This window comes from Typopeltis vanoorti, chromosome 5, assembly GCF_054136105.1.
Source record: "Typopeltis vanoorti isolate ZY-2024b chromosome 5, IOZ_Tvanoo_1.0, whole genome shotgun sequence".
Classification (NCBI taxonomy): Eukaryota; Metazoa; Arthropoda; class Arachnida; order Uropygi; family Thelyphonidae; genus Typopeltis; species Typopeltis vanoorti.
In genome coordinates, this window is record NC_143553.1 from 51,202,510 (window position 1) to 51,229,894 (window position 27,385).

The 27,385-nt window shown below is 34.8% G+C and overlaps 1 protein-coding gene across 2 annotated transcripts in view; it reads right to left on the bottom strand.

Moving 5' to 3' along the window:
* Window positions 1-325: 325 nt before the first annotated feature.
* Ciao1 (cytosolic iron-sulfur assembly component 1) overlaps window positions 326-27,385 on the bottom strand; it is a 102,740-nt gene continuing 75,680 nt past the window's right edge. For both annotated transcript variants that reach the window (XM_090392427.1, XM_090392426.1), the window contains exons 6-7: window positions 13,142-13,229; window positions 326-895 (exon numbers count right to left, since the gene is read on the bottom strand). In XM_090392427.1, the coding sequence (XP_090248553.1) occupies window positions 664-895; window positions 13,142-13,229 (320 nt within the window). In that variant the 3' untranslated portion in view covers window positions 326-663. The remainder of the gene's footprint in view (window positions 896-13,141; window positions 13,230-27,385) is intronic.

Sequence of the window (27,385 nt, forward strand, 5' to 3'; positions counted from 1 at the left end):
ATAGAATACTTACTATGAGATGAAAGAGATTAGAGCCTCACTATCTAATCTTTCTACTGCATGTTACAGATCTCAGGTGGAAATCCATAATAATCAACCTCCTCAATGGAGATGACACTTCACAATCATAAAATAGTTGATTTAGCTAAAGAAAAGCAACATATGTGTTTGACATAGTTTGTATCAAGTTTTGTGTATAATAGTGATTATTGTTATTTCTGCTGAGAAGTATTTAGTATATATTTTTAAATCTGTAATTCATTTACTGATATGCAAGTAATTAAATAAAATGTACTTTACTGAGCTCTGAGACAGGCAAGCCACAGAATCAAATATAAAATTTATTATAATGTAACCATTATGCATCATCCATATTAGAGGTACTTACTGTATAAAATGCTTGTCTAGCAATATTAATATATTTGACATTAATGCTTGGTTAATCATGAATATCAGAGTATCCTTTCATAACTGATTTTATCACTACATCATTTAAGGCATAAATTTCAGTTTTCCTCTTTCGGCTTTTAAAGAGATAAGAAATTGAACTCAAATATATGCATATTTCGAATTTTATGGTGAGATATACACTCTTAGCAATTCCCTTTTGTCTTTTTTCTTTACTGACAAGAAAAAGTATTTAAAAAACATTTGTTTTATATATCATGTTTCTTGTATTTGCCATAACTTGAGACTATGATCATCACTACAAGATGCCAGTAGGCCAGCAATTTTTGGGTTCCATGCAACACAGTTCACATCCTGAGCATGTGCTTTTTCAACTGTTGTAGCTAAATTAAAAAATGGTGCATTTAAATCCTCAGTACTCTCTTCCTCAAATATCCTGATGCAATCATCTCCACAAGCAGTAGCTAATAGGTTTGTTTGACAGCACCTAGACAAAGAGAATCCATAATTTTTTTTTTTAATGAGAAAGTAAATAAAAAGAAAAAAACATTTATAATTAAGTGGATATTGAATCCAACATTATTTCTAAGCCAATACAAGAGTTTCATGCTGAATATAGAGACTATAAAAGTTTCGGCGGATATAAGCATAAGCTGACCTTTCATGATGGGGAAACTCGTAGTAAAATTGGATTAAGCTCCGATCACTGTCCTTAGTATTTGTTGGATTCAATATCCACTTAATTTAAACAATTTTGCATTGCTGAAGTGAAGCCTTTTGGCTCTATGTTTCAGAAACGTTTATAATATTTAGAAACAAATGATGTATCTTTCAGATGAACTTTCTAAAGTCAGGAGGCAAATTACCTACCTGTAGGTTCAAATTCCATAGTGACCTGATGTTTGTGAAAGTCGTTAGCTGGAAGATGATTTATCATCCTGTGCAAAGAGGCAGAAAGTTTTTCTGCTTCAAATTAGAGGCTCTCGTCCACCCTCAGTGCTAATGGTTTATAGCCTTTTGTGAGTGGTCAATTGCAAAAACTTTGGCAATCATTTGCAGAAAGAGGCTTTCACCTTTCTAGATTCCTCCCCAGTACTGACTGGTGTATGAAAGTTTATTTTTAAAATGTTGAGATAGTCTAATAATTAACATGAAGTATTTAGAACATTGTTTTGATTTAACAAATACAAGAAATGAGTGAGTTTATTTACTAAAGAATCCTTTCTTATAATATTACACAGTGATAAGCATTCATTTTGACAAATCATGGCGACTACTACAGTGTTAAGGATAATTAATTTAATTTCCCAATGTTAAGGTCATCATCTGAAGTACACACACACATATATATATACACAGAGACAAGCTACATTACATTTCAAACACTATACCAAAGTGATACTGATTAGATCAATCATCATTCTACTGACCTAACTTCTAGTGAAAAAAAAAAACCTACATCAAAGCTCTATTTGTATTTTTACATTAAGCCCATCACTATTGCTATATTAAAAATATTAAAGGATAATATGAATTTGTTCTCTGGTCATGTAAAAATAGGGGATATAGCTTTGATGTAGGTTTTTTTTTTTCCTTGAATTGTAAAGTGGTTTGTCTGTGTGTTTATATATGCCAGCTGATGATCTTAATATTAAATAATTAAAATAATTATTCTTAACATGGTAGTAGTCTCCATAATTTATTAAAACATATTTACTAAGGAAGTTACACAAGGCACTTATTTAATGTAACACAAAATGAAACTTGTAGAAATTATTAAATGTACTATTATAAGAGCAAGTTAACTTTACATGCATTTTCATAGCTAATATGGGCATTTCCATGGAGCCCAAAGACCCACCATGGGAAGCCCACACCAACTGTCATTCTCTCTTTAAAGTCATTCACCAAAAAAAGCACTCATACTCTACAACTTGCTACACTCATTTACCACTTGCTGAGCATACAGTTCTTACACTCTTATGCAACTTCCAGGGATGCCACTCCCTTCCTCTCCCCACTTTTCCTTTATACAGTCTTGTATTAGAAAATTTCTTCAGTATCTCACTTCTGTGCACAGAGAACATGTCAGACATCTATGTCTAGTATAAATTTCACATGGAGACTGTTTGTTGACTAAGTGCCATGTGGGACAAATGATTATGCATGATAGGGCACATCAAGAAGGTAGAGGGAAAAAATAGGAAATACAAATCAGTACATACGGAGACAAAATATCAAGCACTATGGCAGCATACAAAATGGCCTGCACCAATTGCAGTTTCTTCATTAAGCAGTCATTAGAAATGTTTAAACACTCATCAGCACAAGGTATGATCAGCTGTGGTCATTGTTCATAAAAAATGTGATGCACACTGATCTGACACTTTTCTCATCATATTATAACATGAATCATGCACACTGACCATTTTTTTTTTCAAAATATTCTATTTTACTGTTTGCTTGCCATCCAACTCTTTTTTTAACTCTCCTGATGAAGTGCATTGTAATGTATGCCAAACTAGTAAATAATTTTAGTCTAAAAAGTCCATGTGGAATTTATACTGGACTTAAATGTTTCAACATTCTTTAGCACATCTCTATAAACCCCCTTTAGTAAGGTCTACATTTCTACCATATCTGCTCTTTACTGACGATCAGCTAACCTCTGTAACCTTCAGTTTATTCTCATAGCACTCCACAAATGAGTCCTCCATTTTGGTCACTTGCCTTGAAATCCTTTCCATATTCCTAAGAAACCCATACAACCAAATCTGCACACAATAGTCCAGATGCAGTTATATCAAAGCCTTACTTGTCAATATGGATTTTTTAACATCCAAGTTCAAATATTTTGCCCACATTTACAATGTCCTCTGAACACACTCTACTATTAACCTTAAATATAGGCTCATCAATCATTTGCAATTCTATATATGCAATATATGGCCTGAAGTGCATTTACACTTTGAAATTGCAGCCATTATTTTATGCCTAAAATACTAGTCCACTTTAATTATCCTGCAGGATCTCTTTTTATCATCTTACTAACTTTTGCTCTACCCAGTTTAGCATCCTTGGAAAAAAAAATCAAGATATTCTCTTGAAATCATTCCCAATACCATCACTAATGTACCAATTTTTGTCTATCAGCACTTTGTAACTTTCAGTCTATTTTCGCAGAAAGCATTCCACAAATGAGTCACTATTTTGTTCATTTGTCTCTAAATCCTCTCCATTACACCCTGTGGCATACCACTGTTTACCTATCATCTTTCTGATGGTTGTCCATCAGTTACCTCTTATCTATGTCATTAGCTCCAAATGATGTAATAAGATGTTCCATGTGGTATCCTGTCAAATACCTTTGCAAAGTTCAACAATATCATGCCCTTATCCAATTCATCCTAAAAAGAGAATGAATTACTAAGACAAGAACTACCTTTGCAAAGCCATGCTATTCCCCCCTCCCTCTCCTGTAGAGTATCATATTTTTTACTCCCATTCCTGAATTCTCCTCCTTAACAAACATTTCCAATATCTCAACCACCACCACTCTTGATATTAACTGGTCTATAATTTGAAACCTCAATCTTGGAGCCTCCTTTTTGTGATGGAAACATTTCGCTCCCTTTCCAATCCTTTAGCACTCTATCAGTGTTGAGACAAACATTCTGGTTAGGAACACTGCCACTTCTCTTGCACTTTCCTGTAACATACAGGTCAGTACATCCAATGTTATAGCTGTATTGATATTGATCCCAATAGTCTAAAAACTTAAGATGTCACACAAGGCCACCTATAATTGAAAAGATTTGGAAAATTAAATTGTGATACAAAGGATAACTTAATACAATCCATTATAAGAGTATGGTTTTGAGACACAGAAGTAAGAAAAATGTGTTCTACGTTGATAGAGTCCATGCCTAGGAGAATTAATGAACTCATTGTCTTGCAAAATTAATTATATATATGTATATGAGTATTCAGATTAATTTGTTTTCTACTGTATCATGCTATATTGTTACCTTTTTTTTTTTTTTTTTTTTTTAATCGTGGAAAGTACACCAAAAACACTACATGTGGTATTTCTGGTATCCTTTAATGTATATATTTTTTCATGACTTATTTTTACTTGATGTTGTGTCCTTTTTTTTTCAGAAATGAATGCACAACGAACTAGAATATATAACCATATGTTAAACTTGTGTGTTTAATAATGAAAAAGTAGAGCCTCCATAGCTCAGTTAGTATAGATGAAGCCCTTTGGTCGGAAAGACCTGGGCTTGATTCCTGTCCATGATGCAAGGAACCTTTATCTGGTCTCTTTCAACTAAATGGGAGTTAGCTGGTCTCATACAGAGGAGGGGTTTTTCTCTCACACACACACACACATGGATCTACAGTCATAAAATATACATACATTAGGAGGGCTCAACCCATCCTAAGGAATGGGGAGGAAACCCATATGAAATAAAAAACCTAGAATCAATAGGCTCCCTGAGTTACAAAAACCATCGGTTATACAGGATATCCTGTATAACCGATCGCACATTGTATAAGAAGGCTTACATAAAAATTTTCTAAGTTTCTTTCGAATCTCTTCTCTTGTATCAAAAAGATACAAGAGAAGAGATGACTATTTCAAAAATCAAGGATTCCAATCTTGAATCCACAGATTTATTTAGTAAGTTTCACCATAGCCTCATTCTTTATTAACATTCCTCTAGCTGACACCATAGACTTGTATCCTCAAAATTCCATTAGATATTTTGTACCCGTTTAAGTTTGTCATGAACTCTGGATGGATATTTTAGCTGGAATGGAAAGTTTTACAGACAAACTGAAGGGATAGCCTTGGGCTTACCAATTTCTCCTATTCTTGCCTACTTGGAAAAATTAGAAGAAAATCTGCTTTTGATTCAAAACCTTCCCTACAGCTTGCTATATGGATGATATTTTTGCTCTTGAGAATAAACCACATCAAGAATTAGAAATGTCACATATCAGGTCTAGCCAAAAAAATTAATAACATCACAGAATCAAATTCACTATGAAACTAGAATAAAAAAGAAACAGATGGTTCCTTGTAAACATCTTTTGTCTATTGCAAACCATCCTTCTCAGGTCAGTTTATTCATCACACTTCTGCTCACCATCCATTGCAGACATATTAAATGGCACTTTTGAAAAGCCCATATCATCTGTTCCTCATCCAAATTACTTTAGAAAGAAATTTCCACACCTCAAAGAAACTGCTACTCTCAATAGTCACAATTACAAAATGACAGATAAAATTATTTTATTATTTTCTGGCAGGATTACCCAGATGAAAGAACTAGATGGACTAGAAAGACTAATTTGTATTGAATACTCAGCTAGTTTCGTGAAAATATTTGTGTTTCACGGCATCAGGAGAAATACTTGAATAAACTAAAAAAAAAACAGGTAACATACATAATGAAAATATCTGAACAGGAAAAACAATGGAAAGCAGGCACTTGCTATGACATTTGCTGTTCATGGTCTATTGCATACTACTGGTAACATACTATGTGCAAGTCTCATTGAATTAAAAATATCAGACCTGATGTAAAATCAGCCCTTGCTTTTTTGGGGGGGGATGTTTCATCATTTCAGCTATTTCTTTGAATGCTCTTGAGAAAAATCTAATCTATGTGTAGAGCATTTTCATTTCTTGCCATGATATTTGATGTCTGGTTTCAGCTGTATGTATGTATACTACCAGTCCTGATTTGTGTTTTCTTTCGTTCTCAACAACCTTGGTATATTCAAGATTCGTGCATCTTTCCTGACCGAACTGCCTGTCCTATGTAGTGTAAACCACAGCTTAAACATTAAAATAGATAAAATAACAAGGATACTGCATCAACAAAATATAAGCATTACCTTCTACCCCATCAACAAGATCTCAACTTCTTGAAATCTCCAAAATTCCCATCCACCTAAAAAAAAAACTGATCTTGTAGATGTCTACATGATCAGCTTTTCTGACATATCTGCTGAGAACAAAAGAAAACACAAATCAGGACCAGCAGCACATACAAGGATGGTCTGAAAGGTTCTCGGCCTAATAATAAATTTATAATTTCAAAATTATTTTTATTTTTCAACATAATCTTCCTTAAGGCTAATACATTTATTCCAGTGATGCTCCAGGGCTATTATCCCGTCCCTGTAGTAGTTCTCAGTAAGATCTGCAAAATACACCTCTACAGCTGCAATCACCTCTTGATTTGAAGAAAAACGCTGACCAGCAAGAAAGAGTTTTAATTTTGGGAAGAGATACAAGTCAGAGGGAGCCGAATCTGGGGTACAGGGTGGGCAGATGCATTGTCTTGATGAAAGATGATTTTTTTCTTCTAGTCTGGTTAAAAGATTGGAATAACATTACCCAGTTATTGTTTTACCCTTTTCAAGATAATTAATAAACAAAATGCCTTTAGCATCCCAAAACACTGATGCCATGACTTTTGCTGCTGATGGAACCAACTTTTTCTTCTTTGGTGCTGAACAACTGGCTTCTGTCCACCGTTTTGATTCTAGTGTGTAATGGCGAATCCAAGTCTCATCCACAGTAATAAATCGACGCACAAAATCAGTTTTATTCTTGTTATAATGCTCCAAGCACTGTTCAGAGATTTTCATGCGAGTGCGTTTTTGATCTGCTGTGAGCAAGCGCAGCAACATCTTGCACAAAGCTTTTTCATTTGCAATTCTTCATGCAAAATATACCCTATACATTCTTTTGAAGTGCCTATAGTCTCAGCAATTTCATACACTTTGACTCGCCGGTCATCCAATACCATATCACGCACTTGATCAATGATTTCTGTGTTGTTACACTTTTTGGACGTCCTTCACGTGGATCATCTTCAAAGCTGGTACGGCCACGTTTAAACTCAGCAGCCCATTTCTTAATTATCAAAAATGAAGGAGAAGAATGCCCATAAACTTTTATGAACTTTGAATGAATTTCTTTTGATCAATGATTTCTGTGTTGTTACACTTTTTGGACGTCCTTCACGTGGATCACCTTCAAAGCTGGTACGGCCACGTTTAAACTCAGCAGCCCATTTCTTAATTATCAAAAACGAAGGAGAAGAATGCCCATAAACTTTTATGAACTTTGAATGAATTTCTTTTGGCATTCAACCTTCTTTTACAAAGAATTTTATAATTGCACAATACTCAATTTTATTCATTTCAAGGGATACAGACAACACTTTTGCTTCAGACAGCTGTATAAAACAAACTACTTGATAGAATGACTTGCAATTTCACATGGATGCTCATGACAGATGTACCAACTTAGAAAAAAAAATCTCTTGCCGATAGTGTTGCCATCTATGGTCAAGGCCGAGAACTTTTCAGACCACCCTCGTACAAATAAAACCAAACATTGAATATTATGGAAAAAAAACAAAAATGCTCCACACAAATTACAGATTTTTCTCAGGAGCATTCAAAGAAGCAGTTGAAATGATGAACCATCCCAACAGTGAACTAAAAAGCAAGGGATGAGTTTATAACAGATCTAGTATTTTCTAATTCAATGTAGATGCATGTGGTTACCAGTAATATGCAGACCACAAACCAGCAAACAACGTCATAGGAAGTGTGTGTGTGCTTTCCATTGTTATTCTTGTTATGTATGTTACCTATTTTTAGTTAGCATATTTCTTCTGATGTGAAACACAAGAATTTTCATCAAACTGTTAGAGCAGTCAATAAAAAATAGCATTCTATCCCATCTGGTTATTTCATGTGGATTTTTTTCACCATTTTTCATAATGGTGAAAAAAAAAACAAAAGTATGTCCTCTCTCCACGAAAACCTATCAAAAGAAATAGAGAAAATTATCAACCATTTTTCACCGACCCTCATTAGAAGAGATGACTTAGATAGACTGACTCTCCATTGCATACATTAAATGGTACTTCAGAATTTATCTCCTGTATCTTGAAAAAAGTTCTAACCCAAAAGTTTGAGGTATTTGACCATAAAAAAAATTACTTAATTCCATCTCCTTAGAAGTAGTTGCTATGATCATACAACAATCCCAATGGATTTCCATGATTCCATGCATCCCTGGAAGAGTGTGACTGTGTTGATCATCTCTTGTGATTCTGCCTAGATCTCCTTAATCATGTTAAAACAATGCTGTTTCAGCCAGAATTTCATCTTATGGAACAGGAAAAAGTCGCAGAGGGTGGATTGAGCCAAATAGGGGGGATGGCGAAACCCATTCTTTTCATTACTTCCAGGGGAAGTAATGAAAAGAATGGGTTTTCCTCATCACATTATTAGGTTGATGGCTAACTTGTACAGTGAGCAAAAAGCCACAGTAAGAAAAGGTTGGATTAACTCGATTGAATTCAGGTTGGAAAGGAAGTTAGGCAGGGATGCCTACTTTCTCCTCACCTGTTTAGTATCTATGCTGAGGACATCATATGCGTAGCATTAGATGAGCTTAGGACAGGAATTAGGATAGTGGTAGATTGATTAGCAACCTGAGGTATGTTGATGATACAGTACTCCTTTGTAATGATAAGGAAGAACTAGTCCTTGACAAAGTTACTGAGATCAGTAAGAACAGAGGACAGGACTTCAGGTCAATCCTAGCAAGACAAAGATTATGGTTCTCAAAGGAAATACAGACAGGAAAGCACCTGAGAAACAAGTGTTCATTAATGGAGAAAGAATCGAGGAAGTCAGCAAGTTCGAGTACCAAGAATCATTATTAATGTGAAAAATTGTTGTTCAGATGACATCAGAAGAAGATTAGGAATGACTAAAACAACAGCCAGAGACTTGTCTAAAATCTGGAAGGATGGATCTATCTCCACAGGAAAAAAAAGTTGAGGATTCTGAATGCAACTGTTTTTCAACAGCAACTTATGGATGTGAATCTTGAAACCTAAAGAAGTCTGATGAGAAAAAGATATCATATACTGAAAGGCAGACAAAATGAATGCATACTAGAAATATTGGTAGACCTTTCAGGCTCCTTAAGGATATTGACAGAAGAAATTTTAAATAGTTTGGACACATTGAAAGGATGGAAGGACTTCTCACATGTCTCTACTTCAAAATATTCCGTTTTATACTTAATACTTAGTGATATAACATCATGCGGCATGTTCTATTTTTAACGATCTATTGTTAGTATTCTAGCTTGTATTTTTAAAACTGTTCTTGTAATACCACTAAGGATGGTCTGCTATTTCCAGACCGAAATATTTGGTTAATTAAATATCTTTCTTGTGTTTACGTGCATATATCATTCAGACTTCTCACAACAGTAATAAAAGATAAAGTTCCTGGAAAAAGGAGTAGATTACCAATGAGATGAAGGAATGGTGTGTCTGCACTAATTGATCTTCAGAGAGTTGAAGCCTCCAGAAACGCATACAACAGGACCACATGGCAAGGACTGGTGTGGCACACTACCTAGCAACTTAGTGACTATATGGTATCTGATGATGGATTGTCAAATATTTCCAGAATACAAACTGCAAAATACTCTCATGAGCAGTTGAATTAGAGATACCTGGCTAGTAGCAGGTTGCATTTCCAAGAACTTAATGTTGCAAGTTCTTGGAAATTCACCAAAAATAAGGCATTATTGTTTATTCAAATGCCCAGTGCGGGAGTTTTGATAACATATTTGTGTTTTAATGAATACAGACATTGTTTAGTAAATAAAATCATTTCCAAATTCCCGTTCGTAAATTGAGTTTCGTTTTGTGAATTCTCCTTTATGCATTTATTTTTGATGATAATAATAATATATGTAAGTGTTTATTATATAATTTCAAAATATTTACAAGTATATACTATCATTCATCATCTATTCTTTCATAAAGAATTTTAATAACCGGCTCGCTCGACTTAAAAAACATTAACAACTGGCTCGCTAAATTTGAAAAATTTTAATAACCAGTTCACGTGAGCCGGTCCCAACACACCAATGGGTACAGGTCTCCTGCAGGGTACTGTAGGCACAGAAATGGGTGCACATGATCTGACAGCAGGTCCCTGTATCATTTGCAGGTGAGGGACGATGGTAGATGTACCAGGGGACCCATTTCATCCCACGTAAACAATCCCCATACAAGGATACCACCACTGATCTGAACTGTACCCTGCTGGCATGAGGGATTCATCACTTCATATGCTTGGCGACGCACTCGTACCCTGCCATCGGCATGTACCAACATGTACCTTGACTCATCAGTCTAGGCGACCTTTTTCCGTGCGTCGAGGGTCCAATGGCAGTGTTCCTGTGCCCATGCTAATAGTTGTGACGTGCAGTGAGTAGAGGTACCCTACTTGGGCAGAGTGGCTTCTGTACCCCATAGCAAGGATATGGTTCTGGATGGAGTGGCTACTTACACGTCATTGTTGTCCAGCATTGAATTGGAGAGTGATCTGCCACACTGTGGCCTGCAGATCACTATAGATCACTGTGGATAGATGTTGTCTATCCGCTGTTACCATCCGATCTAGCCGATGGCGTCCCCTGACAACGTGTCAATTGACACGTTGTACACCATGGCAGTTTTTCCCTGGCAGCTGTGGTTTTACCTGATTCCATGTACTCACGGTACACTCTTGACAAAGTGGCCTGTGAAAAGCCAGTGCCTGCACGACTTCGGAGATGGAGTGCACCATACGTCTGGCTCCGACTATCTGGCACCAATCGAATTCGCTGAGATCTCGAGTCTTCCTCATTCTGTGCTCGACTATTACTCAGACGGTCAGTACAACGTCTGACGACATCCTCGTCACGTGCCACTATTCCATTTTCCAGAGCATCATTTTGCCAACACGGCAGGTATCTCTAATTCAACTGCTCACAAGTGTATTAAGGTTTTTGAATTATTTTTTCGGTATTTGAATTTAAAATCTATTACCAAAAAAACGTAATTTTTAAAATGGATACTTAATCATTGTTGATTGATACTGCATTTTTATTATTATGACTACTATGAAAGGTTCTGCATAGAGCCATGAGCCTCGTTGTGAGCCTCATTTAGGCACCATAAAGTATCATACTAACCTTGAACTTATGCTCTAATCACCCTCTCATTCTGGTCCACCTGGTAAATTACCTTTCAATATAATTGTCTCAATCAGTGAAAGTTTTTCCACTTGGTTATAAATTAAATCAAAGATGCCAAGAAATTATATTCTTGATTTATCTTTCATTCAAGTGTAGGCAAACAAAGTTTGCCCATGAAGTATTTTCATGACTGAGCTACTTGTATATAGAGACTAATGGCTTCGCATTAATTGCCTTAGTATCCCATAAGCACGCATCCTTTTGGGTAGGTATAATGTTAAGTATTATGGGAAGGGCATCTACCAGACCATCTTTACTGAGGTCTCATCAGCGGGTGGGAGACCCAGAATTGATATCAAAATTTAGGTAAAGCAGAAGTCATATATTTTCCATATACAAGTAGTGAAAAGGTGTCACACCTTATTAAAATACTCTTGGATGAAATGTCTCAATCATATTACATCAGCATCTTCTGTTTACCAGACTGTATGATAGATAATACATAATCATGTATTCTCATTGCCACTGTTTCAGTAGCCAGAGGTCTACTCAGCTAGCAGCATATCCATATCACCAGTGCATTCTGCTTATCAACCACATCCATATAACGTGGGGGGGGGACAAAAACTTCTCTGGAATACTTCTAGTCCTTATCCCTTCCTCTTGTTCTACATATGAAAGAGCTCACCTATATCCAGTAAATACCACTCCAACAGCTTAAGTGTCTCAATTATATCACTCCTTCATCTTCTATCTACCACATTCTATAGGCAGAATTATTATGCATGCTCCTTCAGTCATGCTTATATATCTATTATATCTCTCCTTGAATGCATTCACAGAAGATACACTAAAACATCTAATGATAGCTCATTCCACACACACACACCATGAGAAGAACATAAGCATCACATGCTTCCAGACTATATCCTTAACCAGCTTCCAGGGATAACCAAAGAGTTCTAATATCAACCAGTCATAAGCTACAAAATCTCACCTTTGTCTTTGCTGTTAGATTCATTTAACTTGTATGTTTATTCTCATATCTCCTCTCTCTCTCTCTGTATCTCAACCTTTGAATTATTTGTTCTCATGTGCTCAATTCCATAGGCCAGTTATGCTTTGTACTTAATAAATCCAATCTGACTGTGAATAGAGTTAAATAAAATTTGGCATTTAGGATGCACCCTAAAATGGACCCATTCAACTCATTTTTGGTTGCATCAAATCAAAGTCGATAAAATTATTAGAATGTGGGCCCCTCAAGGGCTCACTTTAGTGAGTACGGGAGTGGCAAACCTGAGGTGCATGATGCTGGACCATGCATAACTTGGACTGCCAAAAAATCGTCCAAATCTGAACTGATCAGAGTGTTGTTCATAAGTTTTTCTTTTTAATCTACGCATCTTACTACAATTGTTTCTTTGAACTTGAATAATGTAATATCATACTTCAGCTGCATATATCAGCTAATATATGCATGATTTATGACTCATCATTTTGATTTATCTTTTGAATGTAGTTAACAGTATCTCCCTGACAATGTCCATATAATGTTTTTGGAGTTTTTGAATAAATATATAATTTTTGTTATATGTGTAAGCCATGAAACTTACTTTAACATAAATGATTATGAGCACTTACCAGCTAATATCATAAATTGGACGGCTGTGATAACCAGACAAGGTGCAGACACACTTCCATACTAAGCCTCCATCTGGAACAGGAATTCCTGTAATACGGTATCAGTTATCAAAATTAATTTGTTTGAAAACAAATTCTGAAAAGTAAACTCTATAAAACTCTATATTCAAAATTTAAACAAGCTTTTCTCCTTCTCTCCCCAAGTGTTCTCCTAGTTTTAGTTCTCCTAAATGTAAGAATTTAGTATTTACAAAATAAAATTCTTGCTATAAACTGAACTCTTACAAATATAAAAGGAATAAGTCTTCAAAGCAGTGTATTTTTTGACTCATGACATGTGCAAATACAACAGTTGCGATGCCAAGCATGCCCATTAAAGAGACTAAAGCATATAAATACTCACCTGTTGAGTCATAAATGGAGACCGAGTCACAGAAGAGTTTGTTGTTGAGTCATAGCTGAGAATCATTATCCAGAAGGAATGAGAAGAGATGTCAGGAAAAACTCATGAATCCACAAGACAGCAAAAGTTTTTAGTATGTTGGTATAGAAGGAATATGTCAGTATAGAGTTAATGCTTAATGTGACTTGTCAGTTAAAAAAAGTAATGTCAGCAGACTCATCAGGATGAGAGTATGCTATTCATCATAACTGAGATGGATGACAGATATTTGTCAGAACAGTTGTCAGTTGCAGGAACAGTCCAAGTTCTGGCAAGAAAATTAACGTTCTCTGAAATAGAAGAGTACCACTCAGCTTATTTTACTAGTTGTCAAAAAAGGATCAAATATTTATGCATGAGTGGATACTCCCACTATGAAGAAGAGATTTCTCCCTTACACTGCTACAGTTCGATAAGAACTCCCAAGTGCTAGTGTTATGCTATGTTAATATATGTTGTAAACCTAAATCCAAGCAGGATTCCAGGCTGAGAAGTTAATGTATTGAAGGGTGAGAAATTTGAACATTGTTTAATGTCTGATTTGAGCTATTGAATAACTTAATGTATTTAACAGTGCAAAGTTTTAATGTTTTAATGCCAATTAAGTTAATGTTTTATTTACATGAAGTTACTGTTAATTAAACTAGTGTTGTTTCTGAAGTCTGAACAGTTACCTCACTATTTGCTGTTTGCAACTCACCCAAGTCATAATGCTAATACCATAGTTTTTTTTTTCTTTTTTTTTCCCCTGGCATTATTCTCCCAAATCTTATATACAACTTCTGCACATAATTGAAGTTATAGTTTTATAACTTTGGTATATGCATATAATAAATTTAATTTTATGACATTCTCAAATTCACATCATTCTATATTTTTCCCCTAGCGTAGGGCACTACAATATGGGAAAAACTGATAACATAACATGATTTATGAAGAAAGAATTGGCTACAACTGAATTCTTAAATTCTTTTTACCATGTTTATATTGATGTTAATTAATTTTTATTTATTTTTTTATCACTACATGTTAGATTAGATACATGTTAATTCATTTGTGGTTTCACTGATTTGAGCTATTGAATAACTTAATGTATTTAACAGTGCAAAGTTTTAATGTTTTAATGCCAATTAAGTTAATGTTTTATTTACATGAAGTTACTGTTAATTAAACTAGTGTTGTTTCTGAAGTCTGAACAGTTACCTCACTATTTGCTGTTAGCACACAGTGAGTTTGCAACTCACCCAGGTCATAATGTTAATACCATAGTTTTTTTTTTCTTCTTTTTTTTTCCCTTGGCATTATTCTCCCAAATCTTATATACAACTTCTGCATATAATTGAAGTTATAGTTTTATAACTTTGGTATATGCATATAACTCTAATTTTATGACATTCTCAAATTAACATCATTCTATATTTTTCCCATAGCATAGGGCACTACAATATGGGAAAAATTGATAACATAACATGATTTATGAAGAAAGAATTGGCTACAACTGAATTCTTAAATTCTTTTTACCATGTTTATACTGATGTTAATTAAGTTTTATTTATTTTTTTTATCACTACATGTTAGATTAGATACATGTTAATTCATTTGTGGTTTCACTGTTTACCTGTGGCAGGCCAAATCTAACAAATTATTTTCTAAAATGGCTCAAGACTCATTAAATCAATGACTTTGTAAGCTGTTATCACCTGATGCTTAATTGTTACTAAACTATTAGCTGCATATGACAGTGCATTGTGATGAAACCCATCATTAAAACAGTTTAGTGAAATTAAGCAATGTGTTTCACTAAGAAACTTTAACAGTTAATTATTTTTTAAATTTAGATGGCATAGAGTTCACATTAGTTGGTGGGAATCTAACAGCAAATCATCATCAGTTATTATGCAAAGAATTAATGCTGAGAGAACTGTCGGCATATAGCTACATATAGCATTAGTGGTATATGTAGACACACATACAAACACCTATTCTCTAAAAATATGTACACAGTCTTTCACAATGTTTTCTTCAAAATGATTATAACAGTTCACTATTTGATAATAATTTTTAACAAATAATACAAGATGCAAATGAATGAGAAAACTCAGAAAACATAAATGCAGAGATCACTTAAGGAACAAGACAAAGCTGAGAGGGTCATATCTTAAACATCAAATCAATATAATTTTAAGTACAGTCTACTTTCACTATAGCAAATACTGCGGTAACAACTACGTAAAAGTCCCAACCAAAACAAAAGTTCTTTCAGCAAAGCTATTCAGTAGCAAATTATTCTGTGGTCCCTATGGGTCTGCTGCAAAAAATGTGAAAGTCAGCTGTATAGAGTGAAGAAAACAGTTTTCGCAGTTTACTTATATAATGTTAAATGAAGGAAAGATTCAACATCAGCCACAAAAAAAAAAAAAAAAAAAAAAAAAAAGCTTGCTAAATCAATCTTTCAAAACTTAGTTTTGTTTGCCAAACAAGTTTATATGTCAGGGTTGTTTTTATTGCTGACCTGAGTTTTAGCATGGATAATAAATGAATCGCTAACAGCAGAAAGGGGACATGTCTATTTTTGCCAACTTTACAGGAACAATCCAAAACTATATCAATTGATTTGTTGCAAATTTTCATTTTTTGAACTACTTCAGTAATTATCTAGAGCCTGATATTTTTATAATCCATTACTCAAGATCTGTGATATCATTCAAATTTAATCAGCAGTAGAAGATCTCAAAGCCATTAAAAAAAAAAAAGCTGTGTACCCTTTCTGCAGTTGGTAATTCAAATTTTCAGCTGTCAGTCTGCATCTTTACACAGTGCAAATAGTTGCTTACAAAAGGATTTATTGCAAAATTGCTAAGATCCCTGCAGCAAACTGACACATTTGGGGTAAGTAGCTTCACAAAAAAACACCTATACTTAAACTTTCCAAGTTGCAGTGGATTCAAACACTCCATTTGAATGTTACTACTTGTCTTGTCAACATCATAGGAAAATGATACAATGACCAGAGAGAAATCATCTCCTTCAAAGTGAGAGTCACAGTGGATAAACTCATTAGCACTAGATGGCTGTTGATATTCCGAACATGAAGTGAAGGGAGCCAAACTGTCACCATTAATTTGTCTTTGTAAAAGGTTGCAATATATATCAAATTTTTATATATATATATATATCAAATCCAGAAGCCAATTACTTTCATCAAGCTTGTCTGGTAGCTGCCATCCTTTCATATTTATAAACATCTGAATTTTTACATATTAGTAAAATCACTTCAAAACATTATGACAAGAGAACCAGTGAACCTGTGTAATAAAGCAATCCTTCAAAGTTACTCTTCCAATGAGCAAACTGCTAACTTAATCCATGTGAATATATGAAATTTATTATTTTCTTTAAAAATTTCATTATATGTTCCAATTTTACAACTTTTCAGCAGAACACTTCCTGAGGCATAATGCAATGGATATAGTGAAACTTACTGCCAGGGGTAGCTTCATTCTTCTTAATTAGTATACATGAATTCAGCCATAAATCCATTTGTTTACCCATCACTGAAGGAGATCCATCTGCAGTCACATATACTAATTTTGATAATCAAAGATTAAATGAAATATCCTTGCCATTTATTGTATCATGAAGAGAAAGATGATCAACCATTTCTTTGGTTATGTTAAGATTTTCCTCATATGCATAAATAAAGATATCTAACATCTGTCCCATAACATCTATACTTTCATCAACTGCAATAGAAAATGCAATAAAACTTTTACATTTTACAGCCGGTTATTCATTTATGTTAACTAATATTTCATTATTCTTTTGAATAACAGTGCTGGACCAGTTCAAGCTTTTAAAGACGCTGTGGTTAAAAGTTTGAACTTTGTAATGGCAAGTTATTTTGGCAGTTTTGACCATGTAGCAAATTTAAACTAATAATTCTGAATTCATCAAGCATTTTGGTTAATATAAAATTGTTTTTAATGATTTTGGTACCCTCGACACTGCAAGGTAAAAGAGGGAAAGGAAGATGAAATGGTTTTGACATATAGACTTCATGGTTGGGGTGCTTAAGGGTCAAAGCTGTATAACTGAGAGGAGACCTCCAAATAGCCTTTAAAGGAATGCGGAGAACCAACCAGGACTTCTGACCTAATGTCCAATCCTCACCTTCTCGTGGTGTACCCTGTTGGGTATCTACTTGGATACTGAACAAACGAGGATGGGCTGGCAATTTGGGATTTAGCCGACCAAATTGTATTCTTATTGGTTAAACCAAAATAAAAAATGATGGTACAACATGACAAAATTTCATGCCGGCTGGGGCGTCGCCCGGTTAAACAAGGCCCCCGTTGTTTTTGCCAGGGAACCAGGGCGAACAGCGAAAAGTCAGCTACTGGAACAAATCTGAAAACAAACCCCAACTCAAATCACCAGAGATAAAGATCAGTACTATCAATGTAAGAAGCCTGAATGACAAAGAAATAGAGCTAGCTGAGGAATTAGATAAGTACCAGATCGACATAATAGGGGTGACTGAAACAAAAAAGACCAAAACTGGTGAGATCTTTCTGAGCAATAAATACAAAATGTTATATTCAGGCAATGACAATCAAGGAAAACAAGGAGTAGCCATAGTATTCAACACAAAATATGAGGCTAATCTTCTTGAATGGCAGTCAGTCTCAAGTAGAGTAATGTGGGCAAATATGAGAATGGGGAACTGGACAATGAGACTTATTTGTGCCTATGGTCCCACAGAAGGTTCTACTAAGGTAGAAGTGGAGGAATTTGAAGCTTTAGAAAAACAACTGACACAATGAAAAAGGAAAAGTTGGTCCTTATTGGGGATCTAAATAGAAGAGTAGGAAATGATTGTCAGACATACAAAAATATTTTGGGAAAATTTGGAGAAAAGAGCAAAGCTAATAATAATGGGAAATATCAGTTGGATTTCTGCTCAGGACATGGACTGGTTATTACTAACACCATGTTCCAACATAAAAATGTGCACAAATTCACATGGAGAGAAGAGGCTAGGAATAAGAAAAGTCTCATTGACTATGTTATTGTTGATAGTGATGTTTTCTTCCTGGTGCAGGACACCAGAGTGTACAGAGGATTTGAAATTGGAAGTGATCACTATTTAGTCTTGAGCAGGATAAAATTGAATCCACATTTCATATTGAAAAGAATAACATGTAAGAAAGTTTTAAAGCGAATAAAAGTTGAGCAGCTCTAAGATGTGAACTGTAGACTAAAATACACAAAGATTATTGAAGAAAAAATGAAAGAGTTTGAGAACAGGAATCAAACCCTGGAGATTCAGTGGCAAACTCTGAAGAAAACATTGATTGATTCTGCCAGAGAGGCATTTGGTGAGGTTGTGTGCAAGGATAAAAAAATCAGGACTCCCTGGTGGACACAGGAAGTTAAAGAGGCAGTGAAGGAAAAGAAGAAAGCATATCAAAAGTTCCTGGCAAATAAGTCGGCTTGTGCTCTTAAAGAATATAGAGACAAATGCAAGAATGCTAAACATTTTGTAAAACTAGCTAAACAAAAGTCATGGGAGGACTTTGGCAAGAATATAGAAAATAAATATCAAGAAGGGGGCAAAATATTCTGGAGGTTGTTGAAGAAGCTTAAGAATGGAGGAAAGAGTGCTGTGAAAGGAGTTAGAGATGATAAAGGTGACATGAAAACAGGAGAAAAAGATAACCTTGAAGTATGGAGTAATTACTTTGAAAAACTGCTAAATGAAACAAGCAGTGATAACAGCACAGTGGTAAAAAACACTGACCAGGCATGCAGGCAGGAATACATATCCATACTTGAAGTAGAAAAAACCATCAAAGGCTTGAAATGTGGAAAGGCAGCTGGAGTAGATGATATTCGACCAGAAATGCTGAAGAATGGTGGTATAAGAGTCTTACAGTGGCTGCACTGCATAGTTTAGAAAGCCTGGACAGAGGGACGAATTCCCGATGATTGGAGTAGAGCTCTCATAGTACCCATATATAAAAAGGGAAATAAAACTGAACGTGAGAATTACAGAGGTATTTCCCTACCGAGTGTTCCTGGCAAGATCTATGCAAGTATACTTGAGAAACGGTTGAGAAGAATTGTGGAAGAAAAGCTTGGTGAAGAACAAGCTGGATTCAGGCCAAACAGAGGCTGTCAGGATCAGTTCTTCATTTTACGACAAATAGTTGAGAAAACATGGGAATATAACAAAGATCTGTATTTAAGTTTTGTCGATTTGGAAAAGGCATATGATAAGGTGCCAAGAGAGAAGCTATTCAATACGCTGCAGTTATATGGTGTCAATGGGGCATTATATCAAGCAATACTTAGTCTTTATTTGAGTTGTAAGTCAGCAGTTAGAATTGAAGGAAGTACAGGAAGATGGTTTAATGTTAAATCTGGTGTGAGGCAAGGATGTACATTATCCCCTCTGTTATTCATTATCTATATGGATCACATTATGAAGGAAAGTGGTATTAAACATGATATCAAAATTGGAGATGTTAATGTCAGCTCTTTGCTTTATGCAGATGATGTTATACTTCTAAATAAATCCGCTACAAGTCTACAAGATTCTCTGACTAAATTGAATAGCTGTTGTAATAGATATGGTAGGGTCAGCATGAAAAAGACAAAGATAATGAAAATTGCTAGAATCATTGAAAATGTCAACTGTGTTGTGAATGGAGAACCTGTGGAACAAGTAAAACACTTCAGCTACTTAGGCACAATTTTTAGTGAAGATGGTAAATTAAATATAGAAATAGACAACAGAATCAGCAAAGCTGGTATGGTGGGAAGTCAATTGAATAAATTCACATGGAATAAGAGAGAAATTAGTTGTATACAAGACAGTGTTCAAACCAGTTTTAACTTATGGATCTGAGAGCTGGGTCAGAAGTAAAACACTTGACCAAAGACTAGAGACCGCAGATATGAGAGTCCTGAGAAAGATTATAGGCATGAACAGATGGCATCAATGGCAATATCATATTAAAAACGAGGATATTAGGAAAGAACTTGACATTGTCAACATCCAGGAATGAGTTAGCAGAGCTAATCTCGTGGTATGGTCACCTAAACAGAATGGGTGAGGAAAGATTAGCAAAGCAAGTATTCTCTGCCAGGTTTTGAGCAAAACGACCCAGAGGAAGACCAAGATATAGGTGGATTGATACGGTACAAAGTGCCTTAGACGATAGAAATATAAGATCTGATAATGTTGGAGTCTTGACAAGTAACAGACTGATTTGGAGGAAAATTGTAGATAGGAAGTTAGTAATGATATAATTTTTTCATGTAGTACTATCATATCCTGTACACCCCTTGTGGGTACATGGCAGGAATTTGATGATGACTTCATGGTTTACTAAGAGGTGATTTAAAATCTTTTAACTTATCTTCTCTTACTTTACCTAAGTACTGATAATATAAAATGGTGGGTTTTATAGTTGCATTTTAAATTATACTCCTTAGGGGAAAGCTAACGTTCTAATTACAAATTAAACAGGTTATCTTGCTTTTCACTTTACGGTGCAGTGGATATTTCTTCTTCAACATATTCCCTCTTCCTCTGCTGGTCTTAGAAAAAAAAGATGGCCCTTTTTCTAGAGATATTTAATAAATCAATTAGCTAATTTGAAATTTAATAACTTGCTTAAAACTCAGTCCATAAAATCATCATAACTAACTTCAATGTTGCAAACAATTCAGCTTGTATAAAGACCAGTTTATTTCTAACGGGAATAAGCATTTTTTTTTATGTTAAGGACTTTTTACACTTCAAAACAATGTATCTATAAGACATATGATAATATAATAACGTACACATCAAATGAAAGAAACTACAATGGTACACTGGCTCCAAGAGTGCGTTCAGACTTTATATTAAGCCAATGAATGTTTATGAAAGTAAGTAGACCACAATGGATTGGGGAGGGGGTCAAGTTTGATGTGACTAGCATATACAGTGTTACTTAAGTCCTTAATTCAATTTTATGTAAGTTTCCCATGAGACTATCCCTGAAAAATTCCTTTTTCTTAATTAATCTCAAATTTGATGATGTATAGATATGTTAAGTCATCAGGAATGCTGCTGATATGCAGTACTTGCAGAATGATTTGAATAAACTGGAATTGTGGGCATGGGAAAATGGGTGTCAATTCAATGTCAGTAAATGTAAAATCATTCACTTCAGCATGATTAAATATCCAATGTCGTATTATATTGTGGGATTAAGCTAGAAGAAACTGATCAGGCTCGGGATCTTGGAGTGTTAGTAGATAGCAAGTTGAAGTTCAAGGCCATGTAGCAAAGATTGCAAATACAACTCAAAAGATAAGGATGTCATTTTGCCTCTTTACAAGGCCTTGATAAGACCTCACTTGGACTATTGTGTGCAGATCTGGTCTCCTAGTTTCCATTGTTATTCTGATATATTGGAGAGAGTGCAAAGGACAGTGTTAAAAATATTACCAGGATTATGAAGACAGATTGAGAATTTGTAGACTGCAGACACTAGCAAACAGGAGAAAGAAGGGTGATATGATTGAGATTTATAAACTTCTGAAAGAGTCATACAGGATTTAAATTGATGGTATTTTTTATTTTATAGAGGATTGGGAAAGGACAAGAGAGAACCCTTGGAAGCTCTCTCACAGGATGGTGCATGGTTGGAATAGACTGGCACTGGATGCTGTGCATGAGGGCAATGCGAATGAATTCAAGAATAAGTATGATAGCTGGTGCATATATGTGTAATATGTGGCCTCTAGGGAGTCAGGGACTCCCTAGAGGTCTCTCTTAATAATAATAATAATAATAATAATAAATGGCCAGAAGGATATCCAATAAAGAATTATGGCAAAAAAATAAATAAAAACCAATAACGTATGACATCAATCAGAGAAAATGGAGATTGCTTTGGCATGTACTAAGAAAGTCAAACAAGTATTAGAGTGGAATCTCACGAGAAAAGAAAAAGAGACGTAGTGAAAGATGAGCTGGTGAAGAGGAGTGGAAAAAGTGCTCAGAAAGAATGGAAAGAACTGGACACAGATGAAGAGAAAGAGAGAGAGAGAAGCAAAATAGTCAGAGAAAGATCATGTTCAAGGCCCTATGCTTCCAATGGAAGGAGTGAAGAAGAATAAGTAAGCTGGATGATCTTATTTTTAAAAGTATCTCAAATTTGTCTCTGCTAAAATTCACTATTGCAATAGTGAATTTTAGCCTGCTCAAAATTTGATGGTAATCCATTCCTATTTCAAATACTTGCAAACCACTGTATGATGGACAAATCTAACAATAATACCATTATAACTCTTCCTGTTTATGCACATTATAAATTAAATTATACTTGACAAAGTCAAGTATAATTATATTTGACTTTGTCAAGTATAATTTACTACTGACTACTGCTACTGGCTGCTTTTTTCACATTAACTAGGAAGAGCAGACTGTGTAGCAAAAACAGATTAAGTTCTACTGCTCCACCTGAAACCCCATAAACCTGTGTGCTTTTAATTATGTATCTCACTCCTACTTTGAGCCTGATATTGATAATGCAGAAAGCATCTTGTAGTCACTATAAAATAGAGAAATAGGCCCTCCAGCTGTTGATTAAGCTATGATCAATCTCTATTAGGTTTTGGAATGAGGACACCATGGCCTGTTAAAAATTCCTTCATGTGTGACCTGTAGATAGATAGATAGAGAGAGAGAGAGAGAAGAATTAAAGAATATAACTAGAATAGGAAGAATAAAACCTCAGGCCTTGTGGCAAAGTTGTATCCCTGGACCATCAAGTCCTGCAGATTATCTTCTCTGGCATTCTTTATAGGCAGTGGTAACTTCAGCTGCTATAATGTGTCTGTAATATATCTTGTGTGGTGGATATCCTTATGTTTTAACCATCCCCACAGATTTGGGTGATAGTCCTTTCTTCACAGAATTTTGTGAAATGTGTACTGAAGAAAGAAGTTGAAGGACTATTTGCTAAGTGTGTATTCTAATTTGAAAATTTCCTTCTTCCACTTGTTTCTGCCTTTCCAGTTCTATGTTGATGTTTCTAATGATATTACTGCATACTGTACCACTGTGTTGGTTTACTATGAATCAGCTTCTCTCTTTATACATGTCTTTCAACTTTTTATCTTTTGAGGAAAGCATATTCCTTTCCCCATTCAATCATATTCCGTTTTACTACTTCTTTGAATTTTAACCCATATTCCATTTCCAGGTAACATTATTCCAGTTTGAACAGAGGGCCTAGATCAATGGGAAATTTGGTAGAAGCCTCCATGGCCTGGAACTGATCTCTACTTGTTCCATGCACTGGAATTTAAGTGAAACTAGATAATGATTTGCCATGTTGCTGTCAAGATCTGAATTACTCTATTTACAAAGGAAGAGATATAAATTCAATCAAGATGGGTAACAATACCATTTTTCATGTAAGTGTAAGACTGGAGATTAGGATTTTGAATCCTCCTTATGTCTGCTAGTTGAGCATTATCAAGACATATTTTTAAATGTACATATCCTACTTTTCCACTTCTCAGACATTTTATTTTGTCTAATAGGATTTTCAATACAGTTCTAATCTCCAGCTGCTATGATGTAGTGGGCACCATAATAAATATGGCTGCAATTCCCGAAAGAATTTTTTGTCTAACTATAGCAGAAACACATCCACAGTATTTCCAATCTATTGTCAAGATTCACCCTTCTACATCACTTTTGATATTACAGAATGACCCAAGGAGTGAGGGAGGGAGGGGGAGAGAGAGAGAGAGAATATCTAAAAAAGAGTGGATATCTACAGAAGTATGTTTATTGGAGAAACAAAAATCTGATATTATGGCATAGCATTAAGTTTTCATACAGCTTCTTATTTTACTGGCCTGTGGAATCCTCATACATTTAATAAGGCAATGAAGAAGAAGAGAGATAATGTGATTAGTGAAGTGCCACTGGTAATTCTTTAAATTCTAGTTTTGGATAAACCTGATGACGTCTTCAATCTGTGAAGAAACAATTGTGTACCCTGCTTTTTGTACATTATTTTCTAGTTGCTGCCATTATTTCAATTTCATGGCTACTGTTCTTAATTTGGAAACTAGTTATTTTCTTTTCATGTAGATGGTAATCATAACGAGAAAAAAAACTTTGTGTCAGTAAATGTTATTTTTTTCTTTAATTGAATCTCTCTCTTTCCCTTTATCAGCATGAGATGGTTCCTAATAGTTAATAAACTCTTCTGAGTCTGAGTGCCAAAATTCCTCATGACGTCTCTGGCATACCTTCTTTTTCTAGGTAAATGTAGGTAAGATCATGAGTGATCCTCCCCCCCCCCCCCCCAATAGCTAATTTTTACATAGAAGAATTTGTCTAGATTCAGCAAGCCTAAAGTCTGGCTCAGATATCTTGATGATGTTTTTGCCATTTGGCCTCACAGCCACAAAACATTATATACATTCCTAAGCCACCTGAACAAACAACACAAACGTATCCAATTTACCATTGAGATTGAAAACAATAACTCTCTTCCTTTCCTAGACACACTTGTCACATGTCTTCCCTCAGACTGCCTTTCCTTCATGGTCTACTGCACACATAGGTCAATACATACATAAAATTCATACCACCATCCAACACAAAAACTAGAGGTTATCAGCATCCTCAAACATAGAGCCCTAACAATTTTCTCCAATGAGCAGGCACTGAACAAAGAATATGAAATCATTAACCAAACATTTATAAAAAATGGCTACAATAAAAAGCAGTTCTCAAGATTCTCCACAAAAATACCATTAAAAGCAAAAAAGATTACAAGAATTCCATAACCATATCATATATTAGGGGGCCTAATGTAAAAAAGAGATAAAACACTACAAATATATTTAATATTAAGGCAACCTTCAAACCTCCTGCAAAATTAAGAAATTTACTAAGCTCGACCAAAGATCTTCTTCCATCTTGCACACCCAGGGGTTTACAAAATTCAGTGCACCTTCAACCTACTCTACATAGGGAAAACGAGGCACACCATCCCAATAAAAAAAGATGAACATAAATGGGCACATTAAATTTCTCCACTATGGTAAAACAAGCCTGTCAGACCATGCACTTCAAACATATCACAGAATCATCCGGTAAGGCACCAGGTCCCTACACCGCACCAAAACCTGGTTTGATAGAAAGCTCAAAGAAGCCTGTGAGATGCCGAAACATCTTGCAAATCTAAACAAGAATGATGGATCAATAATTCAAAGAATCTGGAAGACCTCATCTTCAACCCATATAGCATTCAGAACAACCCCAAACAGAAGAAAACTTTAATATGAAAGGACTATAGAAATAGTTTAATGTAGTTCTGCTATAATCCCCGCCCCCAATTATTTGTATATTATACTGATAAGAATAAAGGATATTTTATTTTGTGAATTAATTTTTAATTTTGTATATATTTTTATTTTATTTTTATTATTATTTTTCCACCAGAGGTCAGGCTCATGTAAACAATTAACTAAGCATTTATTATCTTACTTTTGTGTAGTGTCATGTAGCTTGTGTCCTGTACATATGTGTTCCTGATGATGACGACCTCAATACAGAGATTGAAAAATTGTGTATTATTTTCATAATTATAAGTAAAGTAATTACTCCAATATGTGTGTTTTTGCCTCCATAAGTTCTTCACTATGAATGCTAACCATCATGTAACCTTAAAAGAAAGGATTAATTTTATATTATTAATTCATCATTTCTTTTTGATGATCTCGCCTGGATATTAAGTTCTTTCAGATGTTTTACTTGCGTTTCTGTTTTTCTCCAATTTTTTCTTGTATAACAGTTTCATTTGTTTGCATTTCGTCTTATATCAGTTCAATTGTTATACTAAATTCATTATTGTACAGTTCTGGAATTTTGGGGCTAATTTCTGGCTGATTTTATTGTGCACTTTTTGTGATTTTACCAAGTATAGTTAGTTTGAAAGCAACCTCTTTACTAGAACTGAACTGGAAGATCTGGGAACTCTTCTTTATGCCTCTCCAACGTATATGCTGTTCTAATAAGCCCTACTGGCTTCCAGAGAAAATTATAAAAGGGCAGGTAGTAGTGTGATGTTCAGAACTTTCACATTTCCAACAGGGTCTGATTAGCAATATGTTCACCATAACTTGATTGTACCGACGTTGACAAAATTCAGTACAGGTATCCTTATGTCCATGAAGGTAACTTCATCAGAAAACCAGTTGGGATTTTTGCCTGGGATATTCTTCATATGTTACTGATTTTACTCCATTTTGAGAATGTCTGGATAAGAATTTCATTACTGTTTTCTATATTAAAATTAAAAGAAACACGTGTTAACCACAGTGAAAATTATTTAATTGTAAATATTTCATCCTAAGTATCTTAGGACATCATCAATACAGTAGTTTTAAACAATAATAGGAGATACATTGTAATCATGTATCTCCTATTATTGTTTAAAGATTCTATTGTAATCATGCGCCCTAACATACAGTTAGGGCGCATGATTACAATAGAATCTCACTAAGCTACACAAAACTAATGTTCCACTTAGACCCATCATAGACTGTATCAGCTGTCCAAAGTACAAGCTATCAAGATTCTTATCTAACCTTCTCCGCCCTCACATAGGCCACTCAATCTCTTCAATCAAAAATTCTACCGAGTTTCACACAAAAATTAAAGACATTCAACTATCAAAAACTGACTTGTTAATCAGCTTTGACATTAGGCATTTGAC